At 40.7% G+C, this 15,890-nt stretch overlaps 1 protein-coding gene across 7 annotated transcripts in view; it reads left to right on the plus strand.

Annotated features, from left to right (window-relative positions):
- adam22 (ADAM metallopeptidase domain 22) overlaps positions 1–15,890 on the plus strand; it is a 364,949-nt gene that overhangs the window by 173,266 nt on the left and 175,793 nt on the right. For all 7 annotated transcript variants that reach the window (XM_043690347.1, XM_043690348.1, XM_043690350.1 and 4 more), the window contains exons 9-10: positions 8,280–8,354; positions 11,529–11,600. In XM_043690347.1, coding sequence (XP_043546282.1) covers positions 8,280–8,354; positions 11,529–11,600 — 147 coding nt within the window. The remainder of the gene's footprint in view (positions 1–8,279; positions 8,355–11,528; positions 11,601–15,890) is intronic.

Here is a 15,890-nt window from a genome sequence, read left to right on the forward strand (position 1 = left end):
GTATTTTTGTTGTATTTCTTTTAATGTACTTATAGAAATTTATGAATCGAATATATTTTTTGCAAAAGAAAATGTAGACAGTGCTAAAATAGTATTACCTCTGTCTGTTCCCATGAACCTGGTGTTAAACTTGTAAAAACACAACTCCCTTTGTTAATATTTAGTTTTGTAATGTTAAAACCTAAGCTGGCTCTTAGTGGCCTTGTGGTTTATCCCTTCCTACTGTGGAATTCAGAGAATGAGTCACTAAACACTGCACACACTTGTTTCTTTGCATTTTAATATTTTCTCAGCTGACAGTTGCCTGTGGCTCCTTATTGCAATTGCGGCCAAATAATTAGTAGTTGCATACCATCAATGTCTATGATTGCAAGCATGCGCTTACTTCTAGTGAATCTTTTTTTCATCTTCCCTCTGGTTTTGGCGTACATCCCAAAGGAACACAATACCAGTTGCAGTATTTGATTCTACATCTAACATATCCTTTGCCCAAATATAGCATTCTCATTTATTTCTGTACTCCACGCCTTTTGATATAAAATTCAGACTCTCATACTTTTTCCATTACAACTTTATTAGTTTGTCTTCCACTTCTAAAGATTTACGTTCATCCATTTTTAATTCTCACTGCTGCTATATTCCTCTGAATAGATTAGATTAGATTACTTACAGTGTGGAAACAGGCCCTTCGGCCCAACAAGTCCACACCGACCCGCCGAAGCGTAACCCACCCAGACCCATTCCCCTACATTTATCCCTTCACCTAACACTACGGGCAATTTATCATGACCAATTCACCTAACCTGCACATTTTTTGGATTGTGGGAGGAAACCGGAGCGCCCGGAGGAAACCCATGCAGACACGGGGAGAATGTGCAAACTCCACACAGTCAGTCGCCTGAGGCAGGAATTGAACCCGGGTCTTTGGCGCGGTGAGGCAACAGTGCTAACCACTGTGCCACGGTGCCACCCACTAGTATGAACCCATGAATATTAAAAGCTCCCTTTTTACATTAACTTAAACCTGAATCGTTTCTCCCCTTTATCGAAAAGCTTAGGAGAAGCAGTTTATATATACAAGGCAACGTAGCAGCTCATGAGATTATACTCTGCAGAGTGCTGCCTCTGTTATAATAAGAAATTTTTGCTGGATGTATACACAAGACTTATGCCCGTTTAATGCCTTTCCACGCCTCTGTTCCTGTCTTACCGCACAGTTAGTCCATCTCTTGGCTCCTAGTAAACATTAACCCAGGACATCCATTCATTTCTTGAAATTATTTCCAACCTGCTTTGCAGAAGAATAATCTACATTGAACAGTGAGGGCAGTGCTTAGTTGAGTGTTAAGAGAAAATATGTATATACAAAAAGGTGGATCAAACTCTGCCATTTGCCAAGCTTTATATGATCGTCAAACTTCATAAAATCACACAGTGATTCTGCATCATCCTCCAACACCATTTCAAAATAATGTTCAGAGTCCAAAGCTCAGATATCAGTTTCAAATTCATTATCCACAAACCATTAATATATCAAAATTGGTATTTCTGTGCAAGAGTATTTGTAGCAGTGAGTAGGATCTGCAGGAGACAGCACTTGGACTTTCTGTTACAGAAGATACAGTTTTGCCCCATCTGTTAGTTGTGAGAAGGGTATATAATGATTTTCTGCATTTTAGAGCTTATCAGTCTCTCGTCATTTCAATAATGGAGAGATACTCACCACTTTCTTGCCACCTCAGCCATTAAATGCCAGGCAGGAAGGTCCTTGTGAGACATTCTCAACTCATCACCAATTTAGGCCCTAACGTAGTCAATTCAAGGGCCTCAATTTATCAGCAACCAAGTAACTTGCCTGCATAGGAGATGAGAAACAAATTATTCTTTGTCCCCCTTGGATCAAAGGTCTGTTCTCCTTGCGAAGACTAACCTGTTTGGTAATCTGCAATGGTTTTAGTAATGTGAAATCTTCTTTAGATTGTAAAAGTTCAGATAAAGCTTCATCAAGTAACCCTAATGCTATATGGTCCCATATGAACTTTGTTCATTGATCCAAATTAACAGTTGTCTGTGAGGTGATACATATTTATGAATGAATCAGTGGTTTCCCTGGCTCCTAGTTGCTCTGTTTAAACTGTGGTGTACAAGATGGTTTTACTTGCCTAAAACAGGAATCAAAAGCCTGTGTTATATATCATGATATTTTGCAATCTCTTTATTTTTGCCCTATTTAATAAAAATGGTATTGCCAATGCTGACAGTCATACACAACGGTAAATTGATCTGTCCTTTGTCCATGTTTTTACTGATACTTGAAGCAGTGTGCTATCAGCTAAACCATGGGTTCCATTTGTTCCAATTCAAGGCCTGGTCTGGAATCTGTGCATAATCCAGAGGATCTGATAAAGTTTGTCCATGGTCAAGTGTACTCAATATGTGGACAAATGTGACTGATTTCTTTTACTTTACTGCACTTTTTTTTGTATTCCTTTCTTGTACATTTTTCTCTCTCTGTAAAGATCTCCAACTATAGTAATCTATTGGTTGGCTTTCTTACAGCTTTTTGTGTTCCTTGCTGCATGCCTTTTGCACATTCTGTCAGTATTGTGTTGGTGTCCCTCACTATGGTACCTAGGTTGTCTTTGATGTCCTTCATCCAATGCTCCCTGTTGCTGATAAGCCATCTTTCTGACTTTCTTTCCACATATTCCTAGGCTGGATTCACTTTGTACTTTACCCATATCTTTGTATTACTGCTGGGCTTCACTCCACACAATATTTGGGGCAACATGGTGGCTCAGTGGTTAGCACTGCTGCATCATAGTGCTGGGGACCTGGGTTCGATTCCCCACTGAGGCAACTGTCTATGTGGAATTTGCATGTTCTACCTGTGTCTGTGTGGGTTTCTTCTGGTTGCTCCAATTTCCTTGCACAGTCCAAAGGTGTGGAGGTTAGGTGGATTGGCCGTGGGAAATGCAGGGTGACAGGGTAGGGTGGGGGGTGGTTCTGAGTGGAATGGTCTTTGGCTTCCACATTGTACAGATTCTGTGATTTGCTATTTGCCTCAGGTTTTGTTTGTGTTGTCAACATTACCACCATGTAGTAAGATCAGGTCCACCATCAAGTGAACATTGATGGGCTTTATTGAACATCACAATATAAAAAGAACATTTCTGTAACCTTACAGACCAAGGATCCTGTACAATGTAATCTGATGTCACGATAACATATCATCTTATGCACATGTTCAGGAGCTATATTTAAAGTTATAATTAACCCTTAACCCCACAAAGGGAGAAGATAAGTTTACTGCTTAAACCTTGCCCCATTACTTGTCCTTTTGTTTACCAAGATAAGCTCAGCCACAGCCAGTGTTATGAAAGTAGGCGTGAAGAGGACACTTGAAGGCTACAAAGGCATATAGCTAGGTTAGGTAAGTGGCCAATGATCTGACAAATGGATTATAATATGGGAAAATGTGAAATTGTCCTTACTGGCAGGAAGAATAATAAAGAAGCATGTTATTGAAATGAGAGATTGATAAGCTCTAAAATGCAGAGAATCTGAATACATTTGTGCATGATTCGCTAATATCAAGATAGATAACATAAGCTTCTTTCAATATATGAAAAGGAAAAGAGAGTCCAAAGTAAACATAGCTCCCCTTAGAGAATGATGTTGGGGAAATGATAATGGGGAATCGGAAAATGGCAGAGAAATTGAATAGGTAATTTGTATCGGACTTCATGGGAGAAAACACTAAAAGCATTCCAAAAATACTCAATAATCAAGATGCAAAAAGGGAAGAAATGCATATGATAACTATTACTAGAAAAAAGGTCCTAGGGTAACAAATAGGGTGAAAGACCGATCTGTCACCTGGTCCTGATGGGATGCTTCCCAGGATGTTAAAAGAAGTGGCTACAGTGAGATGGATGCACTGGTAAAAATCTTTCAAGAATCCTTAGATTCTAGAACAGGGCCAATGTAACTCTGTATTCAAAAAGAGAAAGAGACAAAAAGCAAGCAATTGTAGGCCAGTTAGCCTGACAACTGTTATTCGGAAAATGGTAGAGTCAGTTATAAAGGACGTAAAACCAGACCATTTAGAAGTATGTAATATAATCAAGCAGAGTCAACATAGCTTCATCAAGGGAAAATTATGCCTTGCAAATTTATAGAATTCTTTGAGGAGGTAACAAGCAGGATACAGAAAAGGGAAACAGCGTATGTAACATATTTGGATTTCCAGAAGGCATTTGATAAGGTACCGCACCTTAGGCTGCTTAGTAAGAATAGAGCCCATGGTAGTCTGGAAAAGTTATTATCATGGGTGGAGAATTGGCTAAGGGGAGGCATTTTCTGGTGAAAACCTGTAACTCGTGGAATACCACAGGGATCACTGCTGATGTCACACTTATTTATAACATATGTTAATGACTTGGATCAAAGAAGTAAATGTACGACAGGCAAGCCAGCTCCTTTTCCACCTATCCACTCCACCCTCTCCTCCCTGACCTATCACCTTCATCTCCTTCCCCACTGACCTATTGTACTCTATGCTACTCTATCCCCACCCCCACCCTCCTCTAGCTTATCTCTCCACGCTTCAGGCTCTCTGCCTTTATTCCTGATGAAGGGCTTTTGCCCGAAACGTCGATTTTGCCTGTCCTCAGATGCTGCCTGAATTGCTGTGCTCTTCCAGCACCACTGATCCAGAGGCAAGTTTGCAAGTCATGCGAAAATAGGTGAGTAGGCAAGTGATGAGGATGATACAAAGAGTCTGCAGAGCAAGATAGACGGTTAAGTGAGTGGCAAAAACTTGGCAGGTGGAAAATGTGTGGGAGGATGTGAGAGAATACAATTTTATAAAGAATGGAGGAGTTGAATATTACATAAATTAAGAAAGACTACAAAAAGCTACTTGGGATAAATCACAAACAGCTAGCATACCAGTTAAACAAATAATAGAGAAGGTAAATGGAATGTTGGTATTTATTTCAAAGGGAATAGAGCCTAAAATAAAGAGAACTTGCTAAAACTATGCAAGACACTTGTTAGACCATGAGTTTTGGTCATTGTTTTGGTCCCCTTTTCTAATAGATATATACTGGCATTGGGGGGCGGTCCAGAAAAGGTTCATAAGATGGATTCTGGGTATGGAGAAATTATCTTAGGAGGAGAGGTTGACTAGGTTGGGTTTATACTCATTGGAATTTAGATAAATGAGAGATGATTTTAGTTAAATATGCAAAGTTCTTAGGGGACTTAATAGGATGGATGTGTAGATGTTGTGTTCCCTTGTGGGAGAGTCTAAGACCAGATGTTATAATCTCATAGTGATGAGACACCTCTTTAAGGCAGAGATAAAGAAGAACTTCTTCTCTCAGACTGTAGTGAATCTGTGAAATTCTTTACTGCAGAGGGTTGTTGAGATTGGGTGGTTAAGTAAATGCAAGGCTGAGACAGACTTTTACTCAATAAGTGAATCAAGGTTCATGGGCAGGAAAGTGGAGTTGAGGATTATCAGATCAGTCATGATCTCATTGAATAGTGGAGCAGATTTTATGAGCTGAGTCACCCACTTTGCTCCTACATCTTATAGTCTTAATGTCTAAAGTTTAGTATGTTGGCACAGCAAATAATTAGGAAAATTATTCGAATGTTATCTTTCATTGCAAGTGGAACTAAATACAGCTGTAGGGGTTTATGCTTTTGTTATCCAAGGCATTGCTGAAACCATATTTGGAGTACTGTCTACAATATTGGTCTCCTTCTTTAAAGAAAAGTGTAAATGTATTAGGAACAGTTCAAACAAGGTTTACTAAGCTAATACCAGGAATGAATGTGTTGTCTTATGGCAAAAGGCTGGGCAGGCTACACTTGTAGCCACTGGAGTTTAGAAAAGTAAGAAGGAACTTGATTGAAGCATAAGATCCTGAAGGGCTTGACAGGATGCATGTAGAAAGGTTATGACTTGTGGAAGAGTTGAGAAACTAGAGGTCACTGTTTAAAAATCAGAAGTCACCCTTTTAAAACAGAGATAAAAAGTTTTTGTTTTGTCTTACAGAGGATCATGAGTCTTTGAAACTTCCTTCTGCGAAGGAGGTGAAGTAGAGTTGTTGAACATTTTCAATGCAGACTTAAATAGATTCTTTATAAGCGAGGGGATGAAAGGTTATTTTAGAGAGGTGGGAATTTAGAGTGATCAGATCTTATTGAATAATGGAGCAGACCATGTGGCCTTTCCCTAATTCTGATTTTCATATGCTGAGTTTTTCCTTGACAGTGTTCTTTTTTACCAATATTAATGAGTCTTCCTGGCTACCCACTTTATTCATCATGGCCCAGATGCCCCAAAGGCAAACCTGATGCAGAATCTTTCATTGAAGGAGTGCTTAGGTGGCAAGGTAAAGAGATTCCTGTCATTATTTCCAGGTATTTTTCAAGGTTTATTTTGTTGAGTATCTTCTTATTTTGCACTACCAAAATAAAATTGAATTAATTACTCTGGCATGAGTTTCTTTTTATAAACCCTTGCTGGCTCTTCACATTATTTTATCTGAAATGCCCTGTTAACTTTGTCCTTGGTAACTAATTCCATCATTTTACTGGTAATGATGTCAGATTAACTGGGCTTCAGTTTTACTGGATACTTCCCAGATCTATTTTGAAATGAATGCTATTATTCAGGACTCTAGCAGCAGCTTTTTATAGTGAATCCCTAATTAAACCTCTTCATTCTATTGCCTGTATATCCTTGTTTTATTCTTTTAAAAAGGTTTTGAAAATTCTTTTGGGTTTTCCCTTAATTGTCCCTTACTATAATTTTATATAAACAACCTGTAATATTATAATACCTTATTGTAATCTATTGTAGTCATTAAGAGAGCTTGTTTCCAATCATTGAGCTTCTGTGCTACAAGTAATCAATAAGCAGTAACTAACAAACTAAATCACATACAGTGAGCAAAAACAAAGTGCAGTTACACACTCCACTTTATGCCTATCCATTTTACAGCTATTCCTCTTCTATTAGGTTCATTAGAATTTCCTTTCTTATCCATTCCCTTTTTTGATGACGACAATTATTTTGCACATTTGGAAGTCTGTGACTCTTGTTGCTCTTAACAGTAGTAATTTATTGGTGGCTTAAATCCACGTTATGAAAGCATTACCAGTCTTCTTTGTGAAATACTTGATCACTGACATTTGTTTGACCTAGTGTGTGTGGTGAATTTTCCTGAGTAGTTTCTTTTCGCTTCTCTCATTTTATACTTTACACCCTTTCCTGTGGCACCTTTCCGTGCATACGTAGGAGATCTACACCTGCCCTTTCACCTCCTCCTTTCTCACTATCTCAGGCCCCAAATGCCCCTTTCAAGTGAAATAGCAATTTTTCACCTTGCAATTTTCTATACTGTACTGATTGCTCATGATGTGGCTCTCACTACATTGGGGAAACACAGGACAATTGCTTCACAGAACATCTTTGTTCTGTCCATTGAAACTCCCCGACCTCCTGATTACTTGTTATTTGAATTCCCTACCTTGCTCCCATGCTGACCTTTTTATCCATGTTTCTGATAGTGTTCTACAAATACTTAGTGCAAGCTCAAGGTATTTTTCTTATTATTCAACTCAGCACACCAACCCTCTGAACTCAACATTGAGTTCCACACCTTTAGATCCTAACTTGTACACCCTTGCCATTCTGTGCATTAGCTTTTGTCTTTTTTTTGCTGTATCTTTGTTTTGCTCAGATGGCCTTACATGTTTTCTTTCTTTATCTCCTCATGTTACATTAACATGATTTTATGTAGAAAATCCCAGGTCATTTCAACACAGCCTTTGTTTCTTCACTATATCCTTTCTGGCTGTTGCATCATGAAATATTTTATTGTTTAATTTCCCTGGTCTGCACCCTATACTGATCTTTGTTCTTCCTGCCCCTTCCCTTTACCACAAGATTAAAAACTCTTGTATTTATATATATATTTTTTATATTCACACATGGGATGTAGCTGTTGCTGGTTGGGACAGCATACATTGCCCATCCCTAGTTAGCCTTACAGAGGTGGTGGTGAGCTGCCTTCTCTCAATTCCTTTTGTTGGACTTCTGGACTGCACATGTTTCTGTCACTAATCCAAATAATACTTCATCCACTATAGCTTGAAATATGTAGCTTTGTATCTTGCATTTGTTTTTTTTAAGTGAGAGTGGTAACGGCAATATTTACATACAGTTTATTACTGAGCAGTTCTGTTTCTCGTTGCAGATACGTCGAATTCGCCGGAATGTTCAAGACGAGACAAAGTACATTGAGCTGATGGTTGTTAATGACCATTTTATGGTAAAGGCCACATTTAATGTGGTTCAGGATTATTTGACCTTTGATTCTTCGACACAGTTTGTAGAATAATAATTTACTGGAGTAAATTGTAGCTTATTAATAAAGTTATAAGGAGTGAGTTATAGCTTTCCTCAAACAAAAGGACAACACAGGAGCAAAGCTGATACCAAACTGTAAGTGACAAAGTTCAGGAATCAACAGTGAAGAGATTGTTAAAGATGTTGCTTTTTTTAGAGGTTACAAAGGGCTCAGTGGTTAGCGCTGCTGCCTCACAGTGCCAGGGACCTGGGTTCGATTCTAGCCTCTGGTGACTGTCTGTGTGGAGCATTCTCTCCATGTCTGCGTAGGTTTCCTCTGGGGGCTCTGATTTCCTCCCATAATCCAAAGATGTGCAGGATCGGTGAATTGGCCATGCTAAATTGCCCATGGTGTTCGGGGACCTGTAGGTTCGGTGCTTTAGGCAGGGGTAAAGATAGGTCAGGGGGAATGAGTCTGGTCAGTTATTCTCTGGAGGGTCACTGTGGACTTCTTGGGCCTAACGGCCTGTTTCCACACTTTAGGGTTTCTATGATTCTAAGGTGAAATGATGGGTAGCGGGGAACACTGGATCAAGAAGGGACTTCCAGAGAGGAGGGCTGCAATGGTTGACAAATTGATCTTTGAATTTGCACGCAGAGAAAGCAAGGAATGACAGGCTGCAGGATGACTGCATTGTTAGAAAACATTCCCTAAGGAAAGTGAGAATGAACAAAATGATCTGTTAGTGCACCAACTGGAACTTTGACAAAGATAGGATCAATAAAAATGCAAGGTTTACTGTCACAAAGAGATCAGTGAATGATGGTGAAGAGATTGATGATTAGAAAACTCGTCTGAAGTACTCAGGGTACTGAGATAAGAACTTCTCAGGACTGGAACTAAACTGGAGAATTTTAAAAAGTTAATGGAAGGAAGTGTTGGACCGAATCTGAAATGGATTTGAAAGCTCAGTTCAGAACTAAACAAGACACCCTGGTAATGTAGCAACTGGTATATGCTGGGTGTCATAATGTCCCATTAGTGTCAATCAGCAGTCCATTTCCACTTTCAGAGGAGGCTATCATGAAATGGTCAAAGTGCCTTTCTGTTTCAGGTGGTAGGCTCCTTTTAATATGCAGATTAGGATCTCATTACTTAATAGAAATCAGGCTCCCAAGTTAGGATAGATCTGCTTAGATCTGGTGAATGAGGCCTGAAAATATAAGATTTATTTTTCTGGGGCTAGGAAAAGTAGGGACATTCCTTTGGGATCCCAATATAATACCTTTGATCGCTGTTATTAAGCAAATGCCCTCCTGGACTAATTTTGTTGCTGGCATGCCCCTGGACTAATTAATATTGAGCTGACTTAAATCCAGCAAGCTGCAGTGGTCCATCTCTTGGAACTTCTAAATACATCCGTTGAACTGAGTGGGTTGCCAGAACAGTGGGCTGCAGTGGACACTCTGAAGTTAAAGCTGACTGAAAATTTGGAGATGAATTAAGATTCAAATTATTAGTGGATACATTTGGATCATGAAGGATAAGCATTGGAACAAAATGGAATAATGCAGTCCAGTGAACAGTCAGATAGGTCAAAGATGCCTGAGAAGAAAAGCAAGCTGCTGTTGTACTCACAGAAGACGTCATCATAGTTTATTCATGAGACAGATGTATTTTTACACAGTACCAGTAAAGGCAATGAGCCCTTTATCTCTTTTGTTTTTGGGATTGCAACAATATCTGTAATTATTTTAGCTGAAACATTCCTTAAAATATATTCATTGTTAGCGAAACTACATTTCCAATATCATTGCAAAATGATCCCTTATGAATTCTAAAATCGTGAATATGTCCAAATGTATTACATTGGACATTAAAGAGAAAGAGGGCATTTGGCCCACTGTGCCTGTGCAAGCTTTTTGAAAGAACAGTCCAATTAGTATCACCTCAGTGTTTCAAACCAATTGTTATAAGACCAAAAATGTCAGTGGCCTGAACTGTGAGGCCAGAGCCTTTTCTCTGAACAGGGAGTTCCAGATTATCTTGTTGAGTAGGTTCTTGAACCATTTAACTGAGCCGGCTGGACAGCTGGTTTGCAGTGCAGAGTGACACCAACAGCATCGGTTCAATTCCTGCAATGGTTGAGGTTACCGTGCAGGACACTCCTTCTCAACCTGTCCTCTTGCCTGAGGCATGGTGCCCCTCAGGTTAAACAACAAGTTGTGTCTCTCTAATGAGAGTCTGGTAGGATTTTGGCGACTTTACCTTTAGCAGAATGTTGGCACATCTAACGAGATGAGATTTAAAGTTTGGGGGAATTGCTGAGAAATCCGTGGGATCTGTCTTGATCGCATTTCCAATTTATGTGCACTGCAGGTGTCCAGCATGTATATATTTTTTCTGCATGTTTGGATATAAGTTGTGTGTATATTTAAGTTGTGTTACTGCTTTAAAGTTGTGAAGTTTATTACTATTTGTTCAAAACTGTGGCTATTGTGGCTTTATTCTCTCAGTAAATCCCCTAGATCTCGTGTTTTTTACCTTGATTTATTTATTGTCATGTGTAATTTGCTACAAAATACAGTGAAAAGTGTTGTATAGTATCACCACCCTTTGGTACCACAGAAAACACAGAAAAATAAATCAAAACATGGAATATAAAGGCAAAATAATAAGGAAATACATAAGTGTTCAACTTTACAGTCCTTCTTGTTAAGTGCTCTGTTGTGGGCCATGGGCCTGGTGGCCAGGCACGAGTCCCTTCACTGCACCACTAAGGCAGGAATGAAAGTCACCACTGTTTGGTGCCATCTCACCTCCACTGACACTTTCACCACTATGAGTCCTTGCTGGACCTTGCCAATGCAGATGGCACAGTGCTGCCAGTTACTACTCAGATTGGAACATAAATCTGGTAGTTTGGGCTGAGATGTGATTGCAACAGTTTATGTGTTAGTGAATATTTTTCCATTTTGTCCTTCCTCCTGATAGTGATTCCCTGTTATAGCAGTAGAAATACATTTTAGCAAATGGATAACATTTTAAAAATGAATTGTGTGGCATAGTTTGGTAAATATCTGTGGACTACTCTGTTACTTTACAGTTGATGCAAGATTTGAATTATGCAAGTTAACATTTTATTTCCCTTTATAGTTTAAAAAACATCGTTTGTCGGTGGGCCTTACAAACAATTTCGCAAAATCAATTGTGAACATGGTGGATATGGTAAGTGTTGATCACTGTTCCCACAAAACACACAAACAAAGAGTCGGAGCTGAGGATGAATCACAGCAGGTTTATAACAAGGAAGGAAACAGCACAGTGACCTCACAGCACCAGGGAACCAGGTTCAATTCCAACCTCGGGCAACTGTCCGTGTGAAGTTTGCACGTTCTCCCCGTGTCTGTGTGGTTTTCCTCCGGGTGCTCCAGTTTCCTCCCACAGTCCAAAGATGTGCAGGTTAGGTGAATTGGCCAAGCTAAATTGCCCGTAGTGTTCAGGGATGTGTAGGTTAGGTGCATTAGTCAGGGGTAAATATAGGGTAGGGGAATGGAGCTGGTTGGGTTACTCTTCAGAGGGTCAGTGTGGACTTGTTGGGCCAAAAGGCCTGTTTCAACTCTGTAGGGATTCTAATTCAGAAACTATTTGGCATGTCATGTCTGTGCTGGTCCTCTGAAGGAACAATTTGCTTAAACCTATTCCCTGATGTTTTCCCACAGCCCTGCAGATTTTGTCTTTTCAGATAATGATCTAATTCTCATTTAAACCCTTAATACACCCCACCTTTACCACTGTAGCAGGTAATGCAATCCACATTGTGACCACTTGCTGTGTGAAAAAGCTCTTTGCATGATGCTCTTGCTTCAGTTTCCAATTACTTGAACTAGTTGTCCTCTCATTCTTGAGTCTTCCATCAAAGGGAACAATTATCTGTGCCTATTCCATTCAGACTCCACTTGAATTTGAATACCTATGTATGAATCTCCCCTCAATTTTCTATTCTCCAAGAGAAACCGTCCCAATTTCCACAATCTCACTAAGTAACTGAAGTTCCTCATTCCTCAAATCATTCTCATGAATCTTTTCACACTCTAACGCATCTGTGTCTTTCCTAAGGGGTGCTGTCCAGAATTCCAGTTGAGGCTTAACCACTGTTTATACAACTTTAGCATAGTTTCCATGCTTTCGTATTCTGCGCTGCCATTGATTAAGTCAGGATGTTGTATTCTTTCTTAATCACACTCTAATTCTAATTTGCCACCTTCAATGATTTATGCACACGTACACTGAGACCCCTTTCTTCCTGTATACCGTTTGATATTGTATCCTTTATTTTAAAATGTTTCTGAGCATTCATCCCATCAAATAAATCACTTCACATTTCTCTGGATTAAATTTCATCTGCCACTTGTTGGGGGGGATGACTTACCAGGGGAAAGCAGTCGGGCACCTGCTGCTCAGAAGGGAAGGGGGAAGAGGAGCACAGCAGTAGGCATTGGGGACTCGATAGTTAGGGGGACAGATAGGAGGTTCTGTGGGGACTAGAGAGACTCACGGTTGGTGTGTTGCCTCCCGGGTGGCAGGGTCCGTGATGTCTCTGATCGTGTTTTGGGGATCCTTCGGGGGGAGGGAGAGCAGCCCCAAGTCGTGGTCCACATTGGCACCAACGACATAGGTCGGAAGAGAGATGGGGACTTGAGGCAGAAATTCAGGGAGCTAGGATGGAAGCTCAGAGCTAGGACAAACAGAGTTGTTTTCTCTGGTTTGCTGCCTGTGCCACGTGCTAGTGAGGTGAGGAATAGGGAGAGAAACGTGGCTACAGGGATGGTGCAGGAAGGAGGGTTTCGGGTTTTTGGATAATTGGGGCTCTTTCTGGGGTAGGTGGGACCTCTACAAGGAGGATGACCTTCATCTGAACCAGAGGGGTACCAATATCCTGGGTGGGAAAGTCACTAAAGCTATTAAGGTGGATTTAAACTAATACAGCAGGGGGATGGGAACCAAAATTGTAGGACAGATAAAGAAGAGGATGAGAGTAGGGAGTTCCAAAATCAAGTATCTGACACTGGCAAGCGAGAACCTGGCTTGAAGTGTGTGTACTTCAATGCGAGGAGCATCCGAAATAAAGTGGGTGGACTGGCAGCGTGGGTTGGTACCTGGGACTTTGATGTTGTGGCCATTACGGAGACATGGATAGAGCAGGGACAGGAATGGCTGTTGCAGGTTCCGGGATTCAGATGTTTCAGTAAGAACAGAGAAGATGGTAAAAGAGGGGGAGGTGTGGCATTGTTGATCAGGGACAATATTAAATTTGTAGAAAGGATGTTTGGGGACTTGTTAACTGAGGTAGTATGGGCTGAGGTTAGAAACAGGAAAGGAGAAGTCATCATGCTGGGAATTTTCTATAGGCCTCCGAATAGTCCCAGAGATGTAGAGGAAAGGATAGGAAAGATGATTCTCGATAGGAGTGAGAGAGACAGGGTAGTTGTCATGGGGGACTTCAACTATCCAAATATTGACTGGGATCACTATAGTACGAGTACTATAGATAGGTCAGTTTTTGTCCAGTGTGTGCAGGAGGGCTTCCTGACACAGTATGTAGACAGGTCTACAAGGGGCGAAGCCACTTTAGATTTAGTACTGGGCAACGAGCCTGGCCAGGTATTAGATTTGGAAGTAGGTGAACACTTTGGAGACAGCGATCCCAATTCTGTCAGGTTTACTTTAGTGATGGAAAGGGATAGGTGTACTCCACTGAGCAAAAGTTACAGCTGGGGGAAGGGAAACTATGATGCAATTAAGAAAGATTTAGGAAGCGTAGAATGGGGAAGGAAACTGCAGGGGATGAGCACATTAAAAATGTGGAGCTTATTCAAGGAAAAGCTCCTGTGTGTCCGAGATAAGTATGTACCTGTCAGGCAGGGAGGAAGATATAGAAGGCGTGAGCCGTGGTTTACGAAGGAAGTGGAATCCCTGGTCAAGAAGAAGAAGAAGAAGGCTTATGTTAGGACAAAATGTGAAAACTCAGTTAGGGCACTTGAGGGTTACAAGGAAGTCAGTAAAGACCTAAAAAGAGAGCTCAGAAGAGCCAGGAGGGGACATGAGAAGTTGGTAGATAGGATCAGGGTTAACCTTAAGGCTTTCCATAGGTATGTCAGGAATAAAAGAATGACGAGAGTTAAATTAGGGCCAACCAAGGATAATAGTGGGAAGTTGGGTGTGGAGTCAGAGGAGATAGGAGAAGCACTAAATAAGTATTTTTTGACAGTGTTCACTATAGAAAATGAAAATGTTGGCGAGGAAGATACAGAGATACTTGCATCTAAATGAGAAGAGATTGAGGTTCACAAGGAAGAAGTATTAGAAATACTGCAGAATGTGAAAATAGACAAGTCCCTGGGCCGGATGGGATCTATCATGGGATCCTCTGGGAAGCAAGGGAAGAGATTGCCGAGCCTTTGGCATTGATCTTCAAATCATCATTATCTACAGGAATAGTGCCTGAGGACTGGAGGATAGCAAATGTGGTTCCCTTGTTCAAAAAGGGTAGTAGAGACAACCCTGATAATTACAGACCAATGAGTCTCACTTCAGTTGTTGGTAAAATGTTGGAAAAGGTTATAGAGAGAGGATTTATAACCATCTAGAACAGAATAATCTGATCAGGGACAGTCAGCACGGTTTTGTGAACGATAGGTTGTGCCTAATGAATCTTATTGAGTTTTTTGACAAAGTGACCAAACAGGTAGATGAGAGTAGATCTACCCTTCACAAAACCGTGCTGACTGTCCCTGATCAGATTATTCTTTTCGAGATGATTATAAATCCTATCTCTTATAACCTTTTCCAACACTTTACCAACAACTGAAGTGAGAGCAAATGGAGTTTAATGTGGACAAGTGTGAGGTGATTCACTTTGGACGGAGTAATCGGAATGCACAGTTCTGGGCTAATGGTAAGATTCTTGGGAGTGCAGATGAGCAGAGAGATCTCGGTGTCCATGTACACAGATCCCTGAAAGTTGCCACCCAGATTGGCAGGGATGTTAAGAAGGCATACAGTGTTTTGGCCTTTATTAATAGAGGGATTGAGTTCCGGAACCAGGCGGTTATGCTGCAGCTGTACAAAGCTCTGGTACGGCCACACTTGGAGTATTGTGTACAGTTCTGGTCACCGCATTATAAGAAGGATGTGGAAGCTTTGGAAAGGGTGCAGAGGAGATTTACTAGGATGTTGCCTGGTATGGAAGGAATGTCTTATGAGGAAAGGCTGTGGGCCTCGAGGCTGATCTTGTTAGAGAGAAGAAGGTTGAGAGGTGACTTAATAGAGACATACAATATAATCAGAGAGTTAGATAGGGTGGACAGGGAGAGCCTTTTTCCAAGTATGGGGACGGCAAACACGAGGGGACACAACTTTAAAGCGAGGGGAGACATAAGACAGATGTCAGAGGTAGTTTCTTTACTCAGAGAGTAGTAAGGGTATGGAATGCTTTGTCTGCAACGGTAGTAGTTT

This window comes from Chiloscyllium plagiosum, chromosome 5 (genome assembly GCF_004010195.1).
Source record: "Chiloscyllium plagiosum isolate BGI_BamShark_2017 chromosome 5, ASM401019v2, whole genome shotgun sequence".
Taxonomy (NCBI): Eukaryota; Metazoa; Chordata; class Chondrichthyes; order Orectolobiformes; family Hemiscylliidae; genus Chiloscyllium; species Chiloscyllium plagiosum.